The 20,914-nt window shown below is 46.4% G+C and overlaps 1 protein-coding gene across 1 annotated transcript in view; it reads right to left on the reverse strand.

Moving 5' to 3' along the window:
• Positions 1-20,914, reverse strand: part of LOC112261396 (protein TANC2-like) — a 176,845-nt gene that overhangs the window by 93,353 nt on the left and 62,578 nt on the right. Inside the window, exon 3 of the mRNA XM_042327127.1 lies at positions 6,926-7,074. Coding sequence (XP_042183061.1) covers positions 6,926-7,074 — 149 coding nt within the window. The remainder of the gene's footprint in view (positions 1-6,925; positions 7,075-20,914) is intronic.

Below are 20,914 nucleotides of genomic sequence, written 5' to 3' on the forward strand. Positions count from 1 at the left end.
ACACCACTAGAGCATAACACCACTGGAGCATAACGACACTACAGAATAGCACCACTACAGTATAACACCACCACAGTATAACACCACTACAACATAACATTACTACAGTATAATACCACTAGAGTATATCACCACTACAGTATAACACCACTACAGTATAACACCACTACAACATAACATTACTACAGAATAACACCACTACAGTGTAACACCACTACAGTATAACACCACTACAACATAACATTACTACAGTATAACACCACTACAGCATAACACCACTACAGTATAACACCACTACAGTATAACACCACTACAAGATAACATTACTACAGTATAACACCACTAACAGCTAACATGCTCCACCAGTCTAATTGGTTAGCCACACTGCATCAGTCCATACCTATACAGTCCATAATATATCTTGCTAAAGCAACATGTAACACCACAACTCTCCACCATTCAGTCCAGGGGGTCATTTCATCATGATGACACTCTCTCAATTCAATTCAAATTAAGGGGTTTATTGGCATGGGAAACATATGTTTACATTAACAAAGCAAGTGAAATAGATAATAAACTAAAGTAAAATTAAAATTAAAAAATTAAACAGTAAACATTAAACTCAAACGTTCCAAAAAGAATGAAGACATTTTAAATGTCATATTATGGCTATTTTGCTCCTTTGCACCCCAGTATCTCTACCTGCACATTTATCTTCTCCCGATCTACCATTCCAGTGTTTAGTTGCTATATTGTAATTACTTTGCCACCATGGCCTATTTATTTCCTTAACTTACCTCATTTGCACTCACTGTATACAGACTTTTTGTTGTCTTTTGTTCTACTGTATTATTGACTGTATGTTTTGTTTATTCTATGTGTAACTCTGTGTTGTTGTATGTGTTGAATTGCTACGCTTTATCTTGGCCAGGTCGCAGTTGCAAATGAGAACTTGTTCTCAACTAGACTACCTGGTTAAAAATTGGAACACAGGAGTGATGGTGGCTGATAATGGCCCTCTGTACGCCTATGTAGATATTCCATTGAAAAATCTGCCGTTTCCAGTTACAATAGTCATTTACCACATTAACAATGTCTACACTGTATTTCTGATCGATTTGATGTTATTTCAATTTTCTTTCCTTTCAAAAACATGGACATTTCTAAGTGAACCAAAACTTTTTAATGGTAGGTAATATATATCTATAATACAGTGCCTGCAGAAAGTATACACAACCCTGGACTTTTTCCACATTTTGTTTTATTACAGCCTGAATTTAAATTAGTCACAGGCCTACACACAATACCTCATAATGTCAAAGTGTAATTATGTTTTTTCAAATGTTTACAAATTAATAAAAATTGAAAAGCTAAAATGTCTCGAGTCAATAAGGATTCAACCCTTTTGTTATGGCAAGCCTAAATAAGTTCAAGAGTAAAAATGTGTTATACAAGTCGCATAATAAGTTGCAATAATAGTGTTTGACATGATTTTTGTATGACTACCTCATCTCTGTACCCCACACATTCAATTGTCTGTAAGGTCCCTCACGTGCTGACCACACCTCTCGTGCACGTGAGTCCGCAGGTTGAAATATCAAAATGAACTCTGAACCATATTCATTTGGGGACAGGTCGAAAAGCATAAAACATTTATGGCAATTTAGCTAGCTAGCTAAACCAATGAGGAGATGGGAGAGGGCAGCGCAAATAGAACTAAGTTCTATTTTAGCGTTCTATGCAGACGTTCATTGATGCACGTGAGAAGTGTGGGTGCAATGATTGAATAACATGTATGTGTACATTTATTTTGCAGTGCTTGCCCATGCCAAAGAAGGGCACCGATTGGTTGATGGGAGAGAAAACATATATACAGACATTGAATATCCCTTTGAGCATGGTGAAATGATTCATTACACTTTGGATGGTGTATCAATACACACAGTCACTACAAAGATATAGGCGTCCTTCCTAGCTCAGTTCGTGGGGAGGAAGGAAGCCACTCAGGGATTTCACCATGAGGCCAATGGTGACTTTAAAACAGTTACAGAGTTGGCTGTGATAGGAGATAACTGAGGATGGATCAAATGACAGAGTGAAAAGAAGGAAGCCTGTACAGAATAAAAAATATTCCAAAACATGCATCCTGTTTGAAATAAGGTACTAAAGTAAAACAGCAAAAAATGTAGCAAAGAAATGAACTTTGTCCTGAATATAAAGCGTTATATATGGGACAAATGCAACACATCACTGTGTTGCAACACATTTTTTCCGGTCACAACTTGCAGACTTGTTTACGTGTTGCTGTGTGTTGCTATTCAACTTTTTCACTCCGGACACTTTATCTGGATGTGGATCCTCAGGACCTCCAACAGCCGAAGCTAAGTAGTAACATTAACATGATGCCTTCTAATTGAAGTCGCTGTACTCATAATATACAGGAGAACGATCGCTTACGGTGAGGATAGCTGTGCTGCAAGCCCAGCTTCAGACGCAATTGTTAGGCAAGGGTAATTTCAGTGTAGGAAAGGATGAAACAGCGTCTGTGCCACCAGTAAGTACAGATAGTAACGTTAGTATAAATCCCCTCGCACGGTCCCCGCAGCCGGACAACTTTCTCATGGTTTCTGGAGGGAAATGCTGTAGGAATGCTCAACCGGTGTCGCTTATTCAGCAGACAGAAACTTTCAACCGGTTTTCCCCATTAAGCAACGAGTCGGAGTCAGAGGCCGAACCTTCTCTTGTCTCTACTACTCCCATTACGGGGTCTTCCCACCATTAGCTCTGACAAATTGAAAACTCTAGTCATTGGCGACTCTATCCGCAGTATTAGACTTTAAACGGACCAGCGATTGTTTTAGACTTTAAACGAGTCAGCTGTTTACTACGGGGCAGGGCTACCGACGTTAAGGCTAATCTGAAGATGGTGCTGGCTAAAGCTAAAACTGGCGAGTGTAGAGAGTATAGAGATATTGTTATCCACGTCGGCACCAACGATGTTAGGGTGAACCAGTCAGAGGTCACAGTGCAACATAGCTTCGGCGTGTAAATCAGCTAGAAAGATGTGTCGGCATCGAGTAATTGTCTCTGGCCCCCTCCCAGTTAGGGGGAGTGATGAGCTCTACAGCAGAGTCTCACAACTCAATCGCTTGTTGAAAACTGTTTTCTGCCCCTCCCAAAAGATAGCATTTGTAGATACAGTGGGGCAAAAAAGTATTTAGTCAGCCACCAATTGTGCAAGTTCTCCCACTTAAAAAGATGAGAGAGGCCTGTAATTTTCATCATAGGTACACTGGCTTCCTGTCAAAGCAAGGGCTGATTTCAAGGTTTTACTGCTAACCTACAAAGCCTTACATGGGCTTCCTCCTACCTATCTCTCTGATTTGGTCCTGCCGTACATACCTACACGTACGCTACGGTCACAAGACGCAGGCCTCCTAATTGTCCCTAGAATTTCTAAGCAAACAGCTGGAGGCAGGGCTTTCTCCTATAGAGCTCAATTTTTATGGAACGGTCTGCCTACCCATGTCAGAGACGCAAACTCGGTCTCAACCTTTAAGTCTTTACTGAAGACTCATCTCTTCAGTGGGTCATATGATTGAGTGTAGTCTGGCCCAGGAGTGGGAAGGTGAACGGAAAGGCTCTGGAGCAACGAACCGCCCTTGCTGTCTCTGCCTGGCCGGTTCCCCTCTTTCCACTGGGATTCTCTGCCTATTACAGGGGCTGAGTCACTGGCTTACTGGTGCTCTTTCGTGCCGTCCCTATGAGGGGTGCGTCACTTGAGTGGGTTGAGTCACTGATGTGATCTTCCTGTCTGGGTTGGCGCCCCCCCTTGGGTTGTGCCGTGGCGGAGATCTTTGTGGGCTATACTCGGCCTGGTCTAGAGATGGTAAGTTGGTGGTTGAAGATATCCCTCTAGTGGTGTGGGGGCTGTGCTTTGGCAAAGTGGGTGGGGTTATATCCTTCCTGTTTGGCCCTTTCCGGGGGTATCACCGGATGGGGCCACAGTGTCTCCTGACCCCTCCTGTCTCAGCCTCCAGTATTTATGCTGCAGTCGTTTATGTGTCGGGGGGCTAGGGTCAGTTTGTTATATCTGGAGTACTTCTCCTGTCCTATCCGGTGTCCTGTGTGAATTTAAGTATGCTCTCTCTAATTCTCTCTTTCTTTCTCTCTCTCGGAGGACCTGAGTCCTAGGACCATGCCTCAGGACTACCTGGCATGATGAGTCCTTGCTGTCCCCAGTCCACCTGGCCGTGCTGCTGCTCCAGTTTATTATTATTTGACCATGCTGGTCATTTATGAACATTTGAACATCTTTGCCATGTTCTGTTATAATCTCCATCCGGCACAGCCAGAAGAGGACTGGCCACCCCACATAGCCTGGTTCCTCTCTAGGTTTCTTCCTAGGTTTTGGCCTTTCTAGGGAGTTTTTCCTAGCCACCGTGCTTCAACACCTGCATTGCTTGCTGTTTGGGGTTTTAGGCTGGGTTTCTGTACAGCACTTTGAGATATCAGCTGATGTACGAAGGGCAATATAAATAAATGTGATTTGATTTTGATTTGATCACTGAGTACCTCTCTTTATATTGTCAAGCATGGTGGTGTCTGCATCATATTATGGGTATGCTTGTCATCGGCAAGGACCAGGGAGTTTTTTGTGATAAAAGAAACGGAATAGAGCTAAGCACAGGCAACATCCTAGAGGAAAGTCTGCTTTCCAACAGACACTGGGAGATTAATTCACCTTTTAGCAGGACAATAATCAAAAACACAAGGCCTAATCTACTCTGTAGTTTCTTACCAATACAACATTGAATGTTCCTGAGTGGCCTAGATACAGTTTTGATTTAACCCTTGTGTAGTCTTAATATTCTGTATACTCCCCTTGTCCTCAGGGTAAAAAATGACCCACCTTCACTAAACCCCTAAAATAAAGCAGCTTAATTGAATTTTACACCCCAAATGTATTTTGCATGAAGAAACAACCTGTCATTCATCACAAACTTTGTGAATATCTGGGTTTTCCCTCTTCACACTGCAGAAAGACTGCATTTAATCAGTGGACACCACTCATTTTTATTACAACACACCTGTTATACTTGTTTTCTTTACTAAAGTAGAGTTTTATTATTAGTATTATTGCTAATGGTACTGCATAGGTCTAAAAATATTTTTTTTTTGCAAGAGATAGCACTAAGAAAGTAGCAGAAATGTGCAGAAAGTAGTTTTGATAGCATTTTATTGAAGGGAAACAATAACAGTCTTGAACTTTTTTGGCAACATAGTAATATATTCTTAAATACTGTACAATGAGGAATTCAACTACAAAATACTAGTCTTGTCCCATTTATTTTAACCATTACACCCACCCACAAGGTGTATAAACAACAACAATCAATACAAATAAAATAAGATAATAGTTACAAAAATGTGAAGAACATAAATCAATCATCTCTAATTAGCACATGTAGGACAGTATGTAAGTGCGTGTGCATGGACTTTGCAGATGTATTTCTCACATGCAGCACATAGTATATGTTTTACAGTCCTTCTTTGGGGGGCAGAATTGGCAGCTGCAGCCTCAGGTGGATCAGGACAAGATTCAGCCCCCTGAACAGCTTTCACAAGCGCTGCAGAGGCTGCTGTGCGGGTGAGGTGCTTCCTTCTTTGAATGTGTGGGGTTACAAGTGCCTTTCCCAGCAGCTCCAGGAACACCCTCCTCTTGTTCCGCATATCAGGCATCCAGGTAGGGTTGATCTTGTTCCATATCACGAAGGCATTGTATGAGGACACACAATGATGTTATGGAAGATGACCAGGGGCCAGCGGCCAGTCATCCTCCTGCAGCTGTAAATTCCAATCACTTTGTACAGGTTGTCCACACCTCCTTTGTTGTGGTTGTAGTCCAGGATGATGGCTGGCTTCCTGTCCTCACGATCACTGATCTCAGCCGTTTTGTGCAGTGTCCTCAGGAGGACCATGTTCTTGTTCCTCTTTGGGAGGTAAGAAACTAGAGTGATGGTGGGGGTGAAGGCGAACTTTGATGAGAAGGCCTCTCTCCCCCTTGTTATGAGAAGTGCAGGGGAGCTCTGGCTTGTTCTTTCTAACTGTGCCCACCATGGTGATCTTCCTCTTCATTTCTGTTCCATTTTTCTGATAGAGTATTTTTCTGACAGAGTATTTTGTGTAGATCGTTGACAAGGAATTACAATTAAATCAATTTTAATCCCACAACAAAATGTGGAAAAAGAGAAATTTGAGGCTTAGTCAACCTGCTGGTTATCAGCACACTAAAGTAGCGGAATATATTAAAGGACGACAACTGTTTTGAAGTTTTGATGTGTCGAGCGGAATAAATCATCTAGAAACTTTGTTATTTAATGGCCTAATTAGGGCAGAAGAGTTTATGCTTGGAGAAACTGACAAATTGGGAGTTTCTTTTTATTTGTGGATCTGGCTTACAGAGATGTATAGCAACAGGCCGTAAACAAGAAGCTCATCAAGCTGTCAGCTAAAGGGAAGTCATCACATCCCAGGTATGTCTGGGCTCCTGAGTGGTGCAGCGGTCTAAGGCAATGCATCTCTGTGCAAGAGGGGACACTACAGTCCCTGGTTCAAATCCAGGCTGGATCACATCCGACCGTGATTGGGAGTCCCATAGTGTGGTGCACAAAGAGTTTTGCAGTGGTAGGCGGTCATTGTAAATAAGAAGTTGTTCTTAACTTACTTGCCTAGTTAAATAAAGGTTAAATACAAAAATTTTAAATGTGTGTTTCCCAATTGGGATCAGAAATAGAGGAACACTGAACAGAATCTCAAGATATCACGAATATGGAGAGACATTTTTCCTCCCCAGCACCATTTCCTCAGTGATAGCAGTAGTAGAGAGGGGATAGCATTGTGGGATGGCCAAACACACACACACCTGTCTATTGTCTGGTTCATCCATGCTGTAATGTTCTCTGTCTGGCCCCTCACTAGTTTTGTCTCCCAACAGGAAGCCCAGGCGTGTCATCAATGTGTTGGCTGCCTCATCCACCGAAGGAGGAGGGCCCAGCTCCCTGCTTGACTCCCCTATAGACAGAGAGAAGGAGAGAGGGAGAGAGCGAGAGAGATAGAGGGAAATTAATGGAGAGAGGGGGGAGAGAGAGGGAGAAGGAGGAAGAGAGAGAGACAGAAAGAGAGAGAGAAGGAGTATGTTTGTGAGTGTGTATAAAACAAAGTAAACCAACTGGCTTTACCTGGAAGGCAACCACACCTTGGAAAGAAACTAGACCAGAGACAGAGCACATGAAAATGACAAGATTCACAAGGCAACCATGCAGTAAACTGATGGATAATTGTCCTTTATGTGTTCAAGTCCCAACGCGACATTTTTTAAATACTAAATCAATACCAATCACAAAAACTAAAACTAAAAGAGAACACAAATGGGAGAAGGCATAAAGTAGAGTAGGGTAGAAACCGAGTAGGGTAGAGTAGAGTAGAGTAGGGTAGGGTAGAAACCGAGTAGGGTAGAGTAGAGTAGAGTAGAGTAGGGTAGAAACCGAGTAGGGTAAGGTTGAAACCGAGTAGGTTAGAGTAGAGTAGAGTAGGGTAGAAACCGAGTAGGGTAGGGTAGAGTAGAGTAGAGTAGAGTAGGGTAGAAACCGAGTAGGGTAGGGTATGGTAGAAACTGAGTAAGGTAGGGTTGAAACCGAGTAGGGTAAGGTTGAAACCGAGTAGGGTAGACTAGAGTAGGGTAGGGTTGAAACCAAGTAGGGTAGAGTAGAGTAGGGTAGGGTAGGGTAGAAACTGAGTAAGGTAGGGTTGAAACCGAGTAGGGTAGAGTTGGGTGAAGTCGGGTGGGGTAGGGTAGAGTAGGGTAGGGTAGAGTAGAGTAGAGTTGGGTACAGTAGGATAGAGTAGAGTAAGGAAGAGTAGGGTAGGGTAGAGTACAGTAGAGTAGAGTAGGGAAGGGTTGAGCGCAATAGAGTAGGTAGAGTAGAGTAAAGTTGGGTAGAGTACAGTGGAGTACAGTAGGGTACAGTAGGGTAGAGTACAGTAGTGTACAGTAGGGTAGAGTAGAGTAGAGTAGGGTGCAGTAGAGTAGGGTAGGGTTGAGTACAGTAGAGTAGGGTAGAGTAAACTTTTGTAGAGTACAGTGGAGTAGAGTAGGATAGAGTAGGGCAGAGTACAGTAGACTACAGTAGGGTACAGTAGAGTAGAGTAGCATAGGGTACAGTAGAGTTGAGTACAGTAGTGTGGGGTACAGTAGAGTAGGGTAGAGTAGGAAGGGGGTCGAGTAGGGTAGAGAAAAGAGACTCAATACCTGAACTACTCCTGAGAGCAGAGCTGTGCATCAGAGGTAAACTCTCTTGAGATTGAGACTGAACTGGACACACAATTTTCCCTCCCTCATGATATCATCTATTTTGTGAAGTTCACCAGTCCCTCCTGCAGCAAATCCCCCCCACAAAATGATGCTGCCACCCCCGTGCTTCACGGTTGGAATGGTGTTCTTCGGCTTGCAAGCCTCCCCCTTTTTCCTCCAAACATAATGGTGGTCATTATGGCCAAACAGTTCTATTTTTGTTTCATCAGACCAGAGGACATTTCTCCAAAAAGTACAATCTTTGTCCCCATGTGCAGATGCAAACCGTAGGCTGGCTTTTTATGGCGGTTTTGGAGCAGTGGCTTTTTCCTAGCTGAGCGGCCTTTCAGGTTATGTACCTGTTTCCTCCAGCATCTTCACAATGTCCTTTGCTGTTGTTCTGGGATTGATTTGCACTTTTCGCACCAAAGTACTGAACACGCCTCCTTCCTGAGCGATATGACGGCTGCATGGTCCCATGGTGTTTATACTTGCGTACTATTGGTTGTACAGATGAACATTTCTCCTTCCTGAGCGATATGACGGCTGCATGGTCCCATGGTGTTTATACTTGCGTACTATTGTTTGTACAGATGAACATGGTACCTTAAGGCATTTGGAAATTGATCCCAAGGATGAACCAGACTTTTGGAGGTCTACATTTTTTTCTTCTGAGGTCTTTGCTGATTTCTTTTGATTTTCCCATGATGTCAAGCAAAGAGGCGAGTTTGAAGGTAGGCCTCTTTGCTTGACAGGTACAATACATCCACAGGTACACCTCCAATTGAGTCAAATGATGTCAATTATCCTATCAGAATAACATAATTTTCTGGAAGTTTCCAAGCTGTTTAAATGCACAGTCAACTTAGTGTATGTAAACTTCTGACCCACTGGATTTGTGATACAGTGAAATAATCTGTCTGTAAACAATTGTTGGCAAAATGACGTATGTCATGCACAAAGTAGTTGTCTTAACTGACTTGCCAAAACTATAGTTTGTTCACAAGAAATTTGTGGAGTGGTTGAGAGAGAGCGAGATTGAGACAGAGGAGATTGAGACAGAGAGAGAGAGAGATTGAGACAGAGGAGATTGAGACAGAGAGAGAGAGCGGTATGTAGGATACAGTATGTACACATGTACAGTATATTGGAGAGGGTCTGAATATCCTCTGAAACTACTGTAATAGGATGATAGGAATGAGGACACTTCTAGCAATGCTGGAGGTTTCACTGTCATCATTACTAATATGTCTCTAGATCCTGCTCTGGTTTCGTCACCAGGATGTTATTGTTACACTGATACCTGATGCTGCCGCTGGTGGACTACTTTATTATGGGCGGGGTGTTGCTAAGTAACGTGTTGATCTCACCTGAAGAGCTGGTTTCTCTCTGCTGTGTGTGGGTTAAGGGTGTTAGATGTGGACGTGGGAATGTCAAAGAAAGACAGCTGACAGAGGGTGATGTGTTCAACTAAATAGAAGTGAGAGAGATTAGACAGACTGGTTTCTTTGGGTGTTTTCAAAAGGAACCGAATGGAAGCAAACGGGCTGAAAAAGGGAGGGACCTAACATCCAACCTTCACAGGGGGCTCCTAACATTCACCATCACAGGGAGCTCCTAACATCCACCATCACAGGGGGCTAATAACGTCCACCATCACAGGGGGCTCCTAACATTCACCATCACAGGGAGCTCCTAAAATCCACCATCACAGGGGGCTCCTAACGTCCACCATCACAGGGGGCTCCTAACGTCCACCATCACAGGGGGCTCCTGACATCCACCATCACAGGGGGCTCCTAATGTCCACCATCACAGGGAGCTCCTAACATCCACCATCACAGGAAGCTCCTAACGTCCACCATCACAGGGAGCTCCTAACGTCCACCATCACATGGGGTTCCTAACATCCACCATCACAGGGGGCTCCTAACATTCACCAACACAGGGAGCTCCTAACATCCACCATCACAGGGAGCTCCTAACATCCACCATCACAGGGGGCTCTTAGCATCCATCATCACAGGGAGCTCCTAACATCCACCATCACAGGGAGCTCCTAACATCCACCATCACAGGGAGCTGCTAACATCCACCATCACAGGGGGCTCCACCATTACAGGGGGCTCCTAACTTCCACCATCACAGGGAGCTCCTAACATCCACCATCACAGGGAGCTGCGAACATCAACCATCACAGGGGTTTCCTAACATCCACCATCACAGGGAGCTGCTAACGTCCATCATCACAGGGGGCTCCTAATGTCCACCATCACAGGGAGCTCCTAACATCCACCATCACAGGGGGCTCCTAACGTCCACCATCACAAGGGGCTCCTGACATCCACCATCACAGGGGCTCCTAACGTCCACCATCACAGGGGGCTCCTAACATCCACCATCACAGGGAGCTCCTAACGTCCACCATTAGAGGGGGCTCCTAACGTCCACCATCACAGGGGGCTCCTAACATCCACCATCACAGGGGGCTCCTAACATCCACCATCACAGGGAGCTCCTAAAATCCACCATCACAGGGGCTCCTAACATCCACCATCACAGGGAGCTCCTAACATCCACCATCACAGGGAGCTCCTAACTTCCACCATCACAGGGGTTCCTAACATCCACAATCACAGGGGGCTCCACCATCACATGGGGCTCCACCATCACAGTGGGCTCCTAACATCCACCATCACAGGGGGCTCCACCATCACAGTGGGCTCCTAACATCCACCATCACAGGGAGCTCCACCATCACAGGGGCTCCACCATTACAGGGGGCTCCAAACGTCCACCATCACAGGGAGCTCCACCATTACATGGGGCTCCTAACATCCACCATAACAGGGGGCTCCTAACGTCCACCATCACAGGGAGCTCCTAACATCCACCATCAAAGGGAGTTCCTAACGTCCACCATCACAGGGAGCTCCTAACATCCACCATCACAGGGGGCTCCTAACATCCACCATCACAGGGGGCTCCTAACGTCCACCATCACAGGGGGCTCCTAAAATCCACCATCACAGGGAGCTCCTAACATCCACCATCACAGGGGGCTCCTAAAATCCACCATCACAGGGGGCTCCTAACGTCCACCATCACAGGGGCTCCTAAAATCCACCATCACAGGGAGCTCCTAACATCCACCATCACAGGGGGCTCCTAACTTCCACCATCACAGGGGATCCACCATCACAGGGAGCTCCTAACATCCACCATCACAGGGAGCTCCTAACATCCACCATCACAGGGGCTCAGTAAATAAAGGGTCTCTACCATAAAAATAAAAAAGACAGACAGGGAGACAGACAGGCAGACAGAGAGAGAGACAGAGAGAGAGACAGACAGACTATCACAGCAGGTGTTAGTGTGTCTTTTGATTTCGGTCTGATACGTGGCTTCATTTGAATATATTTACTTGAGCATACCGACATTGCAACATACTGTTTGTTACTGAATTTATCCAAGTGACAGCCTAGATCTTGGACAGCTTCCAAAGCAAAAAGACAAAGGATTTCACTAAATTAGAAACACTCCTCTGCTACACAATTTGAATATGAAAAAAAAAAGAACAATATAAAGTAAGCTTGTGTGTTTGCCCTCCTCTCCCTCTCCTCTCCTAGTCCTCCTCTATCAGATTCCTGAGCTGCGGAGAGAGAGGAGGGGAGAGAAGAGAGAGACAGATGGTTGCCATGGTAACTATCTGCCAGCGCAAAAGGCAGCGAGAAGGAATGTGTTCCTGTGTGGACGCACCTGGTTCTATCTCCGTTTGCAGCCTTTTGAGAGGAGAGAGGAGCTAGCAAATGTGTGGAGCAAGTAGGGGAGAACCAACCCTCCATACCACAGCTCAGCAGGGGAGCCCCATTCCTCCATACCACAGCTGAAGCAGGGGAGCCCCATACCTCCATACCACAGGAGAGCAGGGGAGCCCCATACCTCCATACCACAGGAGAGCAGGGGAGCCCCATACCTCCATACCACAGGAGAGCAGGGGAGCCCCATACCTCCATACCACAGGAGAGCAGGGGAGCCCCATACCTCCATACCACAGGAGAGCAGGGAGCCCCATACCTCCATACCACAGGAGAGCAGGGGAGCCCCATACCTCCATACCACAGGAGAGCAGGGGAGCCCCATACCTCCATACCACAGGAGAGCAGGGGAGCCCCATACCTCCATACCACAGGAGAGCAGGGGAGCCCCATACCTCCAAACCACAGGAGAGCAGGGGAGCCCCATACCTCCATACCACAGGAGAGCAGGGGAGCCCTATACCTCCATACCACAGGAGAGCAGGGGAGCCCCATACCTCCAAACCACAGGAGAGCAGGGGAGCCCCATACCTCCATACCACAGGAGAGCAGGGGTTACAGGTAAAGTGAGAGAGGACGGTTAAGCCATGTAAGCCCCCACATTCCCCCCAAAATCAACATCAGTAGCCACAGAATAGGAGAGACTATTGTCTCGGTAACACTGTAACACTAGATTACAAGGCTATTTCCATAGGATTAGGAATTAGAATAATGTATAGGATGTCTATGTCACACCCTGACCTTAGTATTCTTTGTTTTCCTTGTTATTTTGTTTAGGTCAGGGTGTGACATGGGTGATGTATGTGTTTTTCACTTGTCTAGGGGTTTTGTATGTTTATGGGGCTGAGTCCTTTCTAGGTAAATTGTATGTCTATGGTTACCTAGATTGGTTCTCAATTAGAGGCAGCTGTCTATCGTTGTCTCTGATTGGGAACCATATTTAGGCAGCCATATTCTGTGGGTACTTTGTGGGTGATTATCTATGTCTATGTTAGTTGCTTGTGTCAGCACAGTTTTCTTATTATAGCGTCACGGTCGTTATTCGTTTATTGTTTTGGTTCAGTTTACTTCATGTTCTTTCTTCAATAAAGAAGAATGTATACTAACCACGCTGCGCTTTGGTCCTCACCTTCTACTCCATACGATGATCGTGACACTACGGTTAGGAATTAGAATAATGTATAGGATCTCTATGGCTACTACCATGACAGAGGCGCTGTTCACATCCTGTACAGTAGGATGGGTTGTACAATGTACAGTAAAACACCAGTGGAGGCTATGCTATACGAATTGGGAGGATACACATGCATGCACGCATACACACAAGTCTAGACACAGACACAAGGCAGAATGGGACCTGTGGTCTAGTATTCTGTCCTAGGATCAGATGTTAAACTCAGACTCAGGTAGTCACACATTCCTTGAGACCTCTTGATAAAAGCTAACACAAGTGCCATTCGTTCCATGTGGGAGGTCAAAGCTCATCTTTTCTTGGCTTTTCCCTACTGAGCAGAATTCCTGTTCAAATCAATCCACCCTACTGTCACACAGTACCAGCAGTAACAGCATTGGTATTCCATGCCTTCACCACATTTAACGGCCCAAGCTGATGTTGTTCTCCTGTGGTGGGAAAGAGGGGGACATAGGGAGGAAACCGGACTTTCCACGGGGATACAGAGGAATGGCCCGCTGTGATCTAAACAGAAACCGAAGACGAGGTATGGGAGAGGAGTGCGAGAGCGAGGGGGAGAAAGAAGTCGGAGGGGGGGGAGTGGTAGAGAGGTAGAGAAATGGGGAGTGAGGGGGGTCAGGAATAACTAGAAAGAATGGACATGGGGGGTCAGAAAGAACAAGTGAGTCTGGACATGGGGGTCAGAAAGAACTAGTGTGCCTGAACATGGGGGGGTCGGGAAGAACTAAAGAGTTTGGACAGGGGAATGTTATGAAGAAGAACTAGAGAGTCTGGACAGGGGAATGTTATGAAGAAGAACTAGGGAGTCTGGACAGGGGAATGTTATGAAGAAGAACTAGGGAGTCTGGACAGGGGGGTGTTAGGGAGGAGAACTAGGGAGTCTGGACAGGGGAATGTTATGAAGAAGAACTAGGGAGTCTGGACAGGGGAATGTTATGAAGAAGAACTAGGGAGTTCGGACAGGGGAATGTTATGAAGAAGAACTAGGGAGTCTGGACAGGGGAATGTTATGAAGAAGAACTAGGGAGTTTGGACAGGGGAATGTTATGAAGAAGAACTAGGGAGTCTGGACAGGGGAATGTTATGAAGAAGAACTAGGGAGTCTGGACAGGGGAATGTTATGAAGAAGAACTAGGGAGTCTGGACAGGGGAATGCTATGAAGAAGAACTAGAGAGTCTGGACAGGGGGGTGTTAGGGAGAAGAACTAGGGAGTCTGGACAGGGGAATGTTATGAAGAAGAACTAGAGAGTCTGGACAGGGGGTGTTAGGGAGAAGAACTAGAGAGTCTGGACAAGGGGGTGTTAGGAAGAAGATCTAGAGAGTCTGGACAGGGGGTGTTAGGGAGAAGAACTAGAGAGTCTGGACAGGGGGTGTTAGGGAGAAGAACTAGGGAGTCTGGACAGGGGGTGTTAGGGAGAAGAAGTAGAGAGTTTGGACAGGGGGGTGTTAGGGAGAAGAAGTAGAGAGTTTGGACAGGGGAATGTTATGAAGAAGAACTAGGGAGTCTGGACAGGGGAATGTTATGAAGAAGAACTAGGGAGTCTGGACAGGGGAATGTTATGAAGAAGAACTAGGGAGTCTGGACAGGGGAATGTTATGAAGAAGAACTAGGGAGTCTGGACAGGGAATGTTATGAAGAAGAACTAGGGAGTCTGGACAGGGGAATGTTATGAAGAAGAACTAGGGAGTCTGGACAGGGAATGTTATGAAGAAGAACTAGGGAGTCTGGACAGGGGAATGTTATGAAGAAGAACTAGGGAGTCTGGACAGGGGAATGTTATGAAGAAGAACTAGGGAGTCTGGACAGGGAATGCTATGAAGAAGAACTAGAGAGTCTGGACAGGGGGTGTTAGGGAGAAGAACTAGAGAGTCTGGACAGGGGGTGTTAGGAAGAAGATCTAGAGAGTCTGGACAGGGGGTGTTAGGGAGAAGAACTAGAGAGTCTGGACAGGGGGTGTTGGGGAGAAGAACAAGAGAGTCTGGACAGGGGGTGTTAGGGAGAAGAACTAGAGAGTCTGGACAGGGGGTGTTAGGAAGAAGATCTAGAGAGTCTGGACAGGGGGTGTTAGGGAGAAGAACTAGGGAGTCTGGACAGGGGAATGCTATGAAGAAGAACTAGAGAGTCTGGACAGGGGGTGTTAGGGAGAAGAACTAGAGAGTCTGGACAGGGGGTGTTAGGAAGAAGATCTAGAGAGTCTGGACAGGGGGTGTTAGGGAGAAGAACTAGAGAGTCTGGACAGGGGGTGTTGGGGAGAAGAACAAGAGAGTCTGGACAGGGGGTGTTAGGGAGAAGAACTAGAGAGTCTGGACAGGGGGTGTTAGGAAGAAGATCTAGAGAGTCTGGACAGGGGGTGTTAGGGAGAAGAACTAGGGAGTCTGGACAGGGGGTGTTAGGGAGAAGAACTAGGGAGTCTGGACAGGGGGTGTTAGGAAGAAGATCTAGAGAGTCTGGACAGGGGGTGTTAGGGAGAAGAACTAGGGAGTCTGGACAGGGGGTGTTAGGGAGAAGAACTAGGGAGTCTGGACAGGGGGTGTTAGGGAGAAGAACTAGAGAGTCTGGACAGGGGGTGTTAGGAAGAAGATCTAGAGAGTCTGGACAGGGGGTGTTAGGGAGAAGAACTAGAGAGTCTGGACAGGGGGTGTTAGGGAGAAGAACTAGGGAGTCTGGACAGGGGGTGTTAGGGAGAAGAACTAGAGAGTCTGGTCAGGGGGTGTTAGGGAGAAGAACTAGAGAGTCTGAACAGGGGGTGTTAGGGAGAAGAACAAGAGAGTCTGGACAGGGGGTGTTAGGGAGAAGAACTAGAGAGTCTGGACAGGGGGTGTTAGGGAGAAGAACTAGGGAGTCTGGACAGGGGGTGTTAGGGAGAAGAACTAGAGAGTCTGGACAGGGGGTGTTAGGGAGAAGAACTAGAGAGTCTGAACAGGGGGTGTTAGGGAGAAGAACTAGGGAGTCTGGACAGGGGAATGTTATGAAGAAGAACTAGGGAGTTTGGACAGGGGAATGTTATGAAGAAGAACTAGAGAGTCTGGACAGGGGGTGTTAGGAAGAAGATCTAGAGAGTCTGGACAGGGGGTGTTAGGGAGAAGAACTAGAGAGTCTGGACAGGGGGTGTTGGGGAGAAGAACAAGAGAGTCTGGACAGGGGGTGTTAGGGAGAAGAACTAGAGAGTCTGGACAGGGGGTGTTAGGGGAAGATCTAGAGAGTCTGGACAGGGGGTGTTAGGGAGAAGAACTAGAGAGTCTGGACAGGGGGTGTTAGGGAGAAGAACTAGGGAGTCTGGACAGGGGGTGTTAGGGAGAAGAACTAGAGAGTCTGGACAGGGGGTGTTAGGGAGAAGAACTAGAGAGTCTGAACAGGGGGTGTTAGGGAGAAGAACTAGAGTCTGACAGGGAGGAGGGGTCAGGAAGAACTAAAGAGTGAAGGGGGTCAAGAAGAACTAGAGAGTCTGGACACAGGGGGCATCAGGAAGAACTAGACAGTCTGGAAAGGGAGGGTGTTAGGAAGAACTAGACAGTCTGGACACAGGGGGCGTCAGGAAGAACTAGACAGTCTGGAAAGGGGTGGCGTCAGGAAGAACTAGACAGTCTGGAAAGGGGTGGCGTCAGGAAGAACTAGACAGTCTGGAAAGGGGTGGCGTCAGGTAGAACTAGACAGTCTGGAAAGGGGGGGGGCGTCAGGAAGAACTAGACAGTCTGGAAAGTGGTGGCGTCAGGATAACAATTCAGTTAATGACCTCCGAGATGTGCAATGTTTTGGTAAAGATGCCGCAAAAGACCGAACCGAACACTGCTTAGCTCTGACACACACATTCGATCTGCACTCACCCACACACTGTATGAACAGACAAACAAAAGGACAGAGCAGGGCAGAGTTACTGGGGACGTATCCAGGTTGTGGTTCCTGGCAGTACAGGAGGTGTGTGTAGGGTTGTGGAATGTGAGGGCTCTCCCCAAACTTTGCTTTCCGCAGAGGGGCTGGGAGCAGAAAGCACACAAACAAACACACACACAATGAGACAGAACACACACAGGGACAAAGAACACCCAAACGATGAGAGAGAGAGAGAGAGAGAGAGAGAGAGAGAGAGAGAGAGAGAGAGAGAGAGAGAGAGAGAGAGAGTGGGGAACAGACAGAGAGGGCGAGACAGACCGATAGCGGGAGACAGACAGATAGGGAGACAGGCAGAGAGGGTGAGACGGACAGAGGGGGGGAGACAGACAGAGGGGCGGGAGACAGACAGAGGGGCGGGAGACAGACAGAGGGGCGGGAGACAGACAGAGAGAGAAGGGAGACAGACAGATAGAGGGGGAGACAGACCGATAGGGGGAGACAGACCGATAGGGGAGACAGGCAGAGAGGCGGGAGACAGACAGAGAGGGGGAGACAGACAGAGAAGGGGAGCCACACAGAGAGGGGGAGACAGACAGAGAGGGGAGACGACAGACAGAGGGGCGGGAGACAGACAGAGAGAGAAGGGAGACAGACAGATAGAGGGGGAGGCAGACAGAGAGAGACAGACAGAAAGGGGGAAGCAGACACAGGGGGAGACAGACAGAGAGAGAGGGGAGACAGACAGAGAGAGAGAGAAGACAGACAGAGAGGAGGGGAGACAGACAGATCGGGGGAGACAGACAGAGAGAGAAGGGAGACAGACAGATAGAGGGGGAGACAGACAGACAAAGAGAGAGAGAGAGTAGGGGGAGGCAGACAGGGCTCTCCAACCAGCTGACACCAAGCCAATACCTCCCTACCAGGGTTCTCCAACCAGCTCACACCAAGCCAATAGCTCCCTACCAGGGCTCTCCAACCAGCTGACACCAAGCCAATAGCTCCCTACCAGGGCTCTCCAACCAGCTGACACCAAGCCAATAGCTTTTATACCAGGGCTCTCCAACCAGCTGACACCAAGCCAATAGCTCTTATACCAGGGCTCTCCAACCAGCTGGTACCAAGCCAATACATCCCTACCAGGGTTCTCCAACCAGCTGACACCAAGCCAATACCTCCCTACCAGGGCTCTCCAACCAGCTGACACCAAGCCAATAGCTTTTATACCAGGGCTCTCCAACCCTTTTCCAGGAGAGCTCCCCTCCAGTAGGTTTACACTCCAACCCTTTTCCAGGAGAGCTCCCCTCCAGGATGTTTTCACTCTAACCCCAGTTGTACCTAACCTGATTCACCTTATCAATCAGTTAATTATTAGAATCAGGTGCTCTAGCTTAGGGTTAGAGCGAAAACTTACTGGACAGTAGCTCTCCAGGAACAAGGTTGGAGAGCCCTGTCCTATACATTACTCCTACAGATGTAGGATCTTAATTTGGTCACCCTGTTGCATGATAACTTGTGTGCAATGCAGGAAATGTAAAACTTGTAGTGTATTTGTCTAAAGTTTTTAAATTCCACTTTGACATTTCAGATTGATTTTCGCTTACACAATATGTATCAACCCCTTCAATAAAGTCCATTGATTATAATCTACATAATCATTTACATTTCCTGTCGCAGAATTATTTTCCTGCTGTAGCAAACTGGCTCAAAATAAGATCCTACATCAGTATACATTAATCAATCACCTAATCACATTCCTTGGGCATTTTTAATTGTCAGTAGATAAAGGTGATAATTACAGTATAACATAGAACAGAACGTCAAACATCCTCAGACTTCTATTGAATAATCATCCTTTCAATTTAAGAGCATTGAAACATGTAAATGTCTGTCAGCCTGCCTAGTGACGCAATCAAATCAAATGTTATTCATCACATGCGCCGAATACAACAGGTAGACCTTACCATGAAATGCTTACATACAAGCCCTTAACAAACAGTGCAGAATGAGAAAATATTTTCTAAATAAACTAGTTAAAAAAGGAACACAATAAAAGAACAATAACGAGGATTTATACAGCAGGTAGCGGTACCGAGTCAATGTGTGGAGGTAAGGGTTAGTCGAGGTAATTGAGGTCAAATGTACATGCAGGTAGGGGCAACGTAACTATGCATAGATAATAAAGAGTAGCAGCAGCGTAAAAAAAGAGGGTCAATGCAAATAGTCTGGGTGGCCATTTGATTACCTGTTCAGCAGTCTTATGGCTTGGGGGTAGACGCTGTTAAAGAACATGTTGGACCTAGACTTGGCGCATCGGTACTGCTTGCCGTGCCGAAGCAGAGAGAAGGTCTATGACTTGGGTGGCTGGAGTCTTTGGTATACAGGTTCTGGATGGCAGGAAGCTTGGCCCCAGTGATGTATTGGGTGGTAAGCACTACCCTCTGTAGCACCTTGCGGTCGGAAGCCGGGCAGTTGCTATACTAGGCGTTGATGCAACCAGTCAGGATGATCTCGATGGTGCAGCTGTAGAACTTTTTTAGGATTTGAGGACTCATGACAAATCTTTTCAGACTCCTGAGTGGGAATAGGCGTTGTCGTGCCCTCTTCACGACTGTCTTGGTGTGTTTGGACCATGATAGTTTGATGGTGGATACCAAGGAACTTGTCCAGGTGGGAAAGGGCAGTGTGGAGTGCAATAGAGATTGCATCATCTGTGGATCTTTTGGGGCGGTATGCGAATTGGAATGGGTCTAGGGTTTCTGGGATGAAGGTGTTGATTGGGCTCCCGAGTGGCGCAGTGGTCTAAGACATCTCAGTGCTAGATATGTCACTACAGACCCTGGTTTGATTCCAGACTGCATCGCAACCGGCCGTGATTGGGAGTCCCATAGAGTGGTGCACAATTGGCCCAGTGTCGTCTGGGTTAGTGTTTGCCGGGGTAGGCCGTCCTTGTAAATAAGAATTTGTTCTTAACTAACTTGCCTAGTTAAACAAAGGTTAAATAAATCAAATGTGAGCCATGACCAGCATTTCAAAGCACTTCATGGCTAAAGATGTAAGTGGTCCTTCCTGGCTGGCACACTGCCGAAAATGGTAGAATGTAAAAAATTCAGGGGTGGCGGATGTCTAGGAACATTATGTTCCTATGCGAACGTGACATAACACAAGTCAAATCTGTTTGGCTTAGAATATAGTAGAATAGAATACAGTAGAATATAATACAGTAAAATAGAATACAATAGAATTAAAATAACACGACTTCCTCAAGTGAGGTGTACACTGGAACAGTTTCTGAGACTTGAATGTAATAGCTCGACATGCTCTGAACTTGTACTGTTATGCCGGCAATGTTATGTTGCAATATTATATTGTGATGTGGCAATATTACGCATGACAGTTTACAATCCAGGGTTACTCCAAGCAGTTTAGTCACCAACGCCAGGATCAGTGGTGGTCTGTGCCCATTAAGATGAGTGAGTAGAATTATTTTATTATTTTATGAGCATGGCTTTCTTTCTATTACAGCATATTGGATGACTGTCATTCATATTCCATCCATTAGGTCCTTACCAGCAGTACAGTATCAGTGTGCCAGGAAGGTCGTTACCAGCAGTACATTATCAGTGTGCCAGCCAGGAAGGACCTTACCAGCAGTACATTATCAGTGTGCCAGGAAGGTCGTTACCAGCAGTACACTATCAGTCTGCCAGGAAGGACCTTA

The sequence above is a fragment of the Oncorhynchus tshawytscha genome, linkage group LG01 (genome assembly GCF_018296145.1).
Source record: "Oncorhynchus tshawytscha isolate Ot180627B linkage group LG01, Otsh_v2.0, whole genome shotgun sequence".
NCBI lineage: Eukaryota > Metazoa > Chordata > Actinopteri > Salmoniformes > Salmonidae > Oncorhynchus > Oncorhynchus tshawytscha.